This window comes from Lytechinus pictus, chromosome 9 (assembly GCF_037042905.1).
Source record: "Lytechinus pictus isolate F3 Inbred chromosome 9, Lp3.0, whole genome shotgun sequence".
Taxonomy (NCBI): domain Eukaryota; kingdom Metazoa; phylum Echinodermata; class Echinoidea; order Temnopleuroida; family Toxopneustidae; genus Lytechinus; species Lytechinus pictus.
Window position 1 is genome coordinate 10,933,562 of NC_087253.1, and position 8,850 is coordinate 10,942,411.

The following is an 8,850-nucleotide window of genomic DNA, read 5'->3' on the forward strand; positions in this document are numbered from 1 at the left end:
CTTGGCTGAAAGATTGACTTGTTCAGTGTCACCAAGACAACATTGCTTCTATATTGAATTGCAATAATGCAGACAAGACATACCAAGGGGCGTTCCTCTTATCATACATGTATAACACAATTATATTTCATATCAGATCATATCAGTTTATGCCATGGCAAATTCATTTATCTATGAGCATTAACGACTTTTGATCTTTGATATCTAATATCATAGCTAATGTAAACAGATAAATAATTCAAGAGGGGGCCATATATATAAGGGTTGGTTTTACTTACATTATGGAATAGCTATCTTGTTGATTCATTACCATCATAAATTCAGATTAGACCAGGGGCCCAACTAAGATACCTTGATGTTGGGGCGGGGGCAGATCAATGACTTAAATCTCACAGCAGTAAAAATTTTACAAGGAGTACTTTTGCGCCTGATAACCCCCCCCCCCCCCCACGGTGCCTACCCCGGTCAAAAGTATCTCTATTCATAGCAGTAGTTTAACTGATATCCTGATAGGAATGCTATTTACTCATCACACATTAATATTGCTCTGATAAGATAATGACTGCTGTAGATGCTGTTAAAATCTTCAGATACAGCCATATTCTGGTACTGACAAATTTTGCTCTGAATCTGATTCTGCAGTGTTTCATTTGAAGCCCAGATTGCTTTACAACTCAGATTTCAAATGATTGTGAACAGGTAATTTAACTTCTATAACCTTGAATAATTGATCTTAAAGTAGTTATTTGCAATTATAAGGGGATGGGGGAAATGATTAGGATATATACTGAAACCATAGACCTATGAAGAGATGGGCATTCATCGATATTATGAATTCACTATCATTGGATCAAAGAAACGCTCATGAATGTTAATCGTCCATCTCTTAGGTCCATGCATGATGAAACCCAAGGTACTTTTGCTGAAGAAGATTTTTTTTTCCATGATCGAGTTTAGCTTTTGCATTAAATGTTGACATACATGTATATGAGAGAGCCCATGGGTAAGGTCTACATGTACATAACTTTTTTCCCACCATATATATAGCTGATTTTGATTCCATTAATTTCTTAAGCTTCTTCCTGCTTCTTACCCATCTCTTACAGGTTTCCTCTATCATCCTTAGCTAAATAACCAACATACATTACATCATGGCGGCAAGATTTCCCGAAGGAAACCACGTTCAGCTCCGACCTCGAAAAGGTCATGACATGACATGGTCATGTGACAAGCACGGTGAGCCAATCGCATTTTACTGTAAGAAACACGGATTACCTGTATGTGATCGATGCGCTATCAAAGCACATTGCCAAAAACCATGCGAGCTAGATGACATCGAGGATTTAATCTTCCAAAGGAGAAAGAATTTGGATGACAAAAAACCACAAATAGAAGAAACAGAGAAACAACTGAAAACCCTGGTCTCCAAAATAGAAACTGTTGCGACGTCTGCAAGTAGAAGTATTGGTGCAGTCAAGGACCAAGTGAAGATGACATTTGAAGACAAGTTAAAGATTGTCAGCCACAAGAAAGAGAGAAAGCATCGGGAGATTCACGAGTGGGCAGATGAGAGAATTACAAAGATTTATGAGGAAATGGACAAAAAGATCAAGGATTGCAACACTGAGATAGAAAAGGAAGAACAAACCATCAAAGACAAAAAAGCCAAATTGTTATCAGATACAAAGACAATCGGTGAGTTAGTTACTAAGAAGATAAATAATCTCTCTTGTAAAAATCAGCATGCAATAAACACTTTGATGAACATTGAATCAACCATCAAACGTATACACCAACATGATGAAACATTGGTGAATGAAGCTCCTCAAGTACTTGCATCTATTGATGAAATTTCAAGTTTGAATATTCATCAAGATGTTAGCGACTGTCTTGACCGAATACAGAGTGAAGTTGAGAGAGTGGAGTTTGTAGAGGGGGAAGTAGGTGGAGAATACTATGATAGAATTGATGGGTATATCGGTACATGGGAACTTGTCAAGTCAATCCACATTCCATCGGTTGTTAATAACCCGCGGGTGTTTGGTTTGTTCAGTGATGAGATATATGCGCACGACAGAGATAACCATGACATGTATGTTACAAACATCAGCACTCAAAACACACAGAAAGTCATTGATGGAGATGGTAACACATGGATTTCATCATGTGCGCCAATGGACAGTAACGTAATAGTATGTGGTCAGTGGAGAGTTGATTGCACGGGTGACAGGTTGGATGGATGCATCACTCTCTATGACAGACAATGGAAGGTGATTAGAGACATCAGCATTCCGAGGAATGGACACGGTTTTAGTGTGTTTGTTGACGTTGACAGGGATGGGATGATCATCGCTGCTCAGTCCTATCAGTCTAATATCTATGTCATCAATCCTGTAAATGATAAGATAGTAAACACTATTACGATGCAGGGTAAGGAGGTGCATGGTAGGATACAAGCCTTGTCATCAGGTGATATCGTTGTGAACACAGGTTACGATAAATACACCGCCATCTCACGATCAGGAGAAGAGAAGGCTACCATACACCGTGATGGGTGGGGTCTGTCAGAGTGTTGCGTTGACAAACTGACAGACACACTCTACATCGTGTACTGGGATGGAGTGCGTAATACCTATGCAGTTGATCAGGTATCACGTGATGGTATCATCCAGGCAAGGAGGATCGTGAGATACAAGGAATCAGATCGCACTGACTTGATCAGCCCTTGTCTCGTTACTCCTTCTGGTAACCTTGTTGGATTTGATGGAGATAAACTTCATCTTTACAAGAAGACATTCGTCTTGTAAATCATCAAGAACCTAAACGTAGTCCGCAGGCACAGACCCTGATTGAAACTTTGATCAACAAGTGTGTCTCCATGGAAAGACTAGCCCATGTTTTAATTCCTGAGCGAGAGGGCCTTCAGTTCACAAGGCATGAATAGGCTGCACATTCAGACGCTTAACTCGAGAGAAGGATTTGCACAGCAGACTAATCTCAATGAGTGATAATGTGTTTTTAAAGAACATTTCAGAGCAATGTTTAGCTACATATCCATTAATTTGTGTTCAACTTCAATCTGCCACCCCTTATACCCATTGGGGCAGTTTCATAATTTGTTATAGTAACAATCAATAGTTAAAAGCTACTGAAATAAATTGATTAGATTGGATCATAGTAATTTCTGAATAGAAATTGTTATTATAACAGGTCTGTAAAAGGACCATGGAGACATTAATGTTTGATACAATGTTCACGCCGATGAGTTATCAAAATTCAATGTAATGTTGCATTTGAAAGATTATTATTCCTAAGTTAACAGTCCAGTGCTCTTGTGTTCGTATTATGCTGTTAGTCACAGTCATTCTCTATTCAAGAATGACATCATTGAAATTTGAATCTTCTTTCTTTCAAGTCCCCTCTCCATAACAATAAAATCATTCATATTTTGACCAATTAAACTTTGACAGAATATTTTAAAACTCATTATGCATTTGATGGTTAAATAATTTTTATTTTAACCGAATTTAACTGATATTATCATCCCACATCCCTCCGAAAGTTTTTAACACCCTAAAAGTTAATACATTTTAATAATTCAAATTCATACTTTTAATTGAAATATATTTATCTTCATTTTGTACATAAATCTGTCAATAGGCTTGTCCTTGCATATATGTACATGTGTATATAAACTCCTCAAAAAAGTTAGGAAATCTGACTTTGCTCGATGATCCCTCCTCGGTTTTTGTAAATATCAATGTGTAATTAATATCCATGAATAGATCATTTAATTTTCTTTAAAACGATACCCTACATTATATGATTATGGTTCATATGGAGGTGCAGTGCCTTGAAATGTGGGGCAAGGTCAAAATTCAAAAGTTGCAAAACGACACAATATTGAAAGTCACTGTTCTTTTTTCCATGGTGATGAGTGAGTTTCTAAGCAGTTTCTTTTAATTGTTTTCATCCACCTTAACAATCAAACACACCTCTGCACAAGCAAACACATAAGAAACAAACAAACATGCATGGGTATGTCAAACCATGTTATCTCACAGAACCATCACTACATAAACCACAACAAAACATAAAAAAAGAAGCAGGGGCTTGATTTTAATGGATTTTCATCACTATTGACACAGACAAAAGAATCATGTTCTTTATTGACCCTTCATGACTATTTCTGCTCGTTTTGCAGCTTTTCAATTCAGACCTCATCCAACACTTTTTAATCCTGCTCTTTTCGTGATGGCATGATCATAACAAGCATGGTATCATTGTAAAGAGAGAATTAAATGATCTTTTGAATGATATGCATTGTGTAAAATTGGGAGTTGGGAGAAATTAATGGCCAAACTCAGATTTCCAAACTTTTTTTGCTCGTTTTGCAGCTTTTCAATTCAGACCTCATCCAACACTTTTGAATCCTGCTCTTTTTATGATGGCATGATCATAACAAGCATGGTATCATTTTAAAGAGAATTAAATGATCTTTTGAATGATATCGAATATGTATTGTGTAAAATTGGAAGTTGGGAGAAATTAATGGCCAAACTCAGATTTCCAAACTTTTTTGAGGGGTTTATATCGCATTTTGAAAAAAAAAAAGCATACTACATATCCGTGCCTTTGCTTACATGTACCTTAAAATAATGTTTCAATAATTATACTGTTTACTGTCCCAAGCTTTTTGTTTGATCATATCTTTCAACTCTATAAAAAGCAGTTCAAAATTATCTTTATAAAATATAAAACCAATTTATATATAGTAAATCCTATGTAAAAAGTGCAAATTCTTTTATAAAGTGTACATAGTATACATGATGTATAATAATATGATATTTAAAAGATCATCTATTTGGGTTAATACGCATGTACGATAGAAGTTTAGTAGAAAGTAGAATTGAAGTCTTACAAATGACATATTCTTTGTAATATATGTTTTCAGTATGGAAATTGTAGCACTTGATGTAACATAGTATAAAAGTGAGGTTCTTTACACCCTCAGGAGGATGGAAAGAATTGTAACATATGAATCAGAGCAGAAATTTTTGTGTGTACATCGAGAGGAAAGAAATAGATATCTTTATGCTGGAATAAAATGAAAATTGATGATAGCCATGAAAGACGAGAAAGATTCAATCATGGATATAAAAGACGTATTTGAGATGTGTCAGTCAACTACCAGTTGTATGTACATTAATAATAATAATAATAAAAATGATATAAATAATAATGTTTGATTTGATTTGATTTTTTATTTTATTCATTTTCCGTTCACAAAGCACAACAAAATCAAAGTAACAATACATAGTCAAATTTAAAGTACATCAATCGGAATAATGCATAAGAATTGGAAGGTATAAACAATGAGAACTAATGCGAACTAAAGTAACTTTGACTAATAACTATACATGTATAAAACAGAACGGATGGGCTTGCCAAGAAAAGCAAAGCTTGTATGGGAGGCAAGCCCCTGTAACTTAGTTTCAATACGTAGAGTCAACATTACAAAATTATAGAATAAAAGAGTGACGGAAGACAGTTTAAAAGGAGGCTATACAAAATATCGAAGGTAACAATGAAAGAGTGACACAAATTAGAATAAATGATAATAGTAATAATAACAAAAGTATAAAAAAATAATATGGTTACAATAATTGTGATAATGAGGGAGAAACAGAGCTCTAGGCAAATGAAGGGAGAGAGGAGGGGTGCAGGTACAATTGGAGGTGCAAATAGGAGCATGGCAGGTGCGGGTTGAGGTTGGTAGGCAAGTTGTATCCTGGGAGGTAAAAAAAAAAGTTTTTTTTGTAGTTTTAGATATATATGGTTGATTGACTTGTTTGTGTAAAGTATTGGCAAATAAGCATCTTTTTGAGGTTATGTTTAAAAATAGTGATGCTTGGGGATTCCTTAAAGTCGTTGGGCAAGAAATTCCAATATACGGGACCAGAAAAGATAAAGAATTTTTTGCAAGTAAAGTTCGGGTTGGAGGTAGGTGATAAGAGTTTTGTTGTCTTGTAGGATAATCGTGTACAGAGGAGTTTTTGCAGGACATAACTGAAACAAGTGGAACGCCTCTGGCAGTATCACCTGCATTACGCAATTCGATAAAGCAGCAGTGCTTCCTTTGAAAACAGCTAATGAATAATTATTCACAGAAAAAAAAACACAGATAATAAAATATTATGTCCATTGACCTAATATGACCTTTGACCATGATCATGTGACCTAAGACATGTGCAAAACAACCATTCATACTTGTTTACCCTATGTCGATGCTTCATGAGTCAGATCCATAAACTCCCAAAGTTATGATGCCAATTAAACACATAGGCCTTCTCCCAACACGGCCAGAGTACATTGACCTTTAAATGACCTTTGTTCATCTCAAATGCACACATGGTGTTCAGGGATACATTGCTGCTCTTATGTCCAAGTTTCTTTTTCATGAATTAGATCCATACTTTTAAAATCATGACAATTCCACAAATACCCCCAACATTACCAAAGTTTGTTGACCCTAAATGACCTTTGACCTTGGTCATGTGACCTGAAACTAGCACAGAATTTTCAAGGATACTTGATTGCTCTTATGTCTAAGTTTCATGAACTAGATTCATAAAATTTCAAAGTTATGACAATTCCTCAAATACCCCCAATATGGCCAAAGTCTGTTGACCCTAAGCAAGGCTCCACATTAACTTTTTTTGGTGGAGGCCCGTTTGGGCCACCAAAACCTTCAATTTTTTTTTTTTGGTGGCCCGATATTAAAGTTTGGTGGCCCGACAAAATATAAAGAAAAACATGAATTAAAAATGAATAAAACAAACTTTTGAAATATTAATTCTGCAGCCACTACCACTAAGTTACTTTCACTTTGTACATCTTGTATGTAAATCTTGTTTGCTGTTATTTTACTTTGCTAATTGATTTGTGGTAATATATAAATTGTTCTATCATTGTAAATATGAAATGATTGAAAGAGAATAAAAGAATTGTATTGTTCCCAGGTTGTGTGGACTTTTTTTAAATCTCTGTATAGACACACACTCATAATGGTAAAGTAAATAAATAGTGCATAGCAAACTCAGATAGATGTACAAAACAATGATTTTTCCTTTCTTCCTTTTTTAATCCTAAACCGAGATTATGCAGGCCCCAAATCCAGTTTATTTTCTCTTTTCCAGCATATTATAGCAGGAGAAAATCACAGAAAAATATGCTGCAAAATCAGAACAATGCATAAAAGGGGGAAACAAAAAAAAATAATTTTTAGAATAGTATATTAAAAAAAGAAAACAAAAATAATAAAATAAATAAAACAAAAGAAAGAAAATAAAGAAAGAAAAAACAGGAAAAAAAAGAAAAAAAAGGAAATAAAAAATTTAGAGAAAAAAAAGAAAATGAAAGAAAAAATAATAAAACAAAATTAATAAAAAATGGGGAAAATAATTATTATTATTTTTCAGTAGAAACATATTCTTTAATCAGGCATATTCAATGGGAAGGGGTATAATTGGTTTAACCACTATAAAAAAAAAAAAAAAAGTTATATCTGGAAAAAACAGTGTGAGAAAAGTCCTTCCCCATATTTGCCAAAGTGCTAGAAAAATTCACATTTCATATCAATGAAATGCCTTCCAAAAGTATTTACTTCCCCAAGAGTGGTTTAAGAAGTCATTTATAAACAAAAAAGAAAGAAACTGTCTGTTTATTTTTGGCTAGAAAAGACACAGCTTCGAAAGAAACCAAGTATCAACATACATACAAATGCACACGTGGGACTGTGATGTACTCACCTATGTGTTTTATGTGCATTAAAGGAGAATGAAACTCTTGGAGCAAGTTAGCTTTTGTGAAAGCAGAAAAATCAAAGAATAAGATCAACAAAACTTTGAGTAAAATAGGACTAGCAATAAAAGAGTTATGAGCATTTGAATGTCGAGATCACTAATGCTATGGAGATCCTCCCATTGGCAATGCGACCAAGATCTGTGATGTCACACACGTACAACTCTCCCATTCGGACACTGAAAATATACCCCAAAACATCTCTTTTTGCTCATTCTAATCATATGACAAACGATTCATCAATGATATAATGTTGTGAAACCTCTGTACTTGTCATCTCATAAAGAAAACACCTCACCTTGTGATAGACTCTATAAAAGTGAGAATATAAGTGAAATAAGTACTAAAGTAATGAGGGAGTTGTACGTGTGTGATATCACAGATCTTGGTCGCATTGCCGATGGGAGGATCTACATGGCACTAGAGATCTCAATATTCAAATGCTCATAACTTTCTTATTATTCATTCAATCTTCCTCAAACTTTCAACAATATGTTTCTTTGATTTTTCTCTTTGATATGGATTCAGCTAGTTTCAAGGGTTTCATTCTCCTTTAATGTATTTGGAAATCGGTCTTTTTTCGTCAAAAGAGAGGTCATAATTCCTCTTTTTAATGCTTGCAAATAATCAGGTTACACCAGATTTTAGTAATATGGACTGTAGAAGGGCATTTCATTGGTGTAAAATGCGACTTTGACGTAGATTTTCAAAGTTCTGTGGAAGATTTCTTAGCAGCAACATTTCGTATCGCAGCTCCCTGAGTCTGAATAGTCTGCTAGCGCACAGCTAGCTGCAGTGGTTTCATGCATGCAAAGCTAATGCCAGACGGCAGGCGCGGCCGACTGGATATTCTCCACTGCTTTGTCATGTTCCTTTCCTTCATGACTATGCAAACTTTTTGTGTGTGTATTTGTGTGTAGATTAACAAAAAGGGCGCATGACGAATTGGCTTGCAATTTGAAATGTAGAAAGTTGATAAATGCATGC

The 8,850-nt window shown here is 34.9% G+C and overlaps 1 protein-coding gene across 1 annotated transcript; it reads left to right on the forward strand.

The window, feature by feature from the left end:
* Window positions 1-530: 530 nt before the first annotated feature.
* LOC129268816 (uncharacterized) lies at window positions 531-4,597 on the forward strand. Its single transcript, XM_054906311.2, has 2 exons — window positions 531-699; window positions 1,107-4,597. Exon 2 carries the CDS (start codon window positions 1,152-1,154, stop codon window positions 2,805-2,807), a length of 1,656 nt encoding a protein of 551 aa, XP_054762286.2. The 5' UTR covers window positions 531-699; window positions 1,107-1,151; the 3' UTR covers window positions 2,808-4,597.
* The last annotated feature ends 4,253 nt before the right edge of the window (window positions 4,598-8,850 follow it).

What these genes read in the sequence shown, in the direction of transcription:
- LOC129268816 (XM_054906311.2), top strand. Translation starts at nt 1,152, where the DNA reads ATGGCGGCAAGATTTCCCGAAGGAAACCACGTTCAGCTCCGACCTCGA.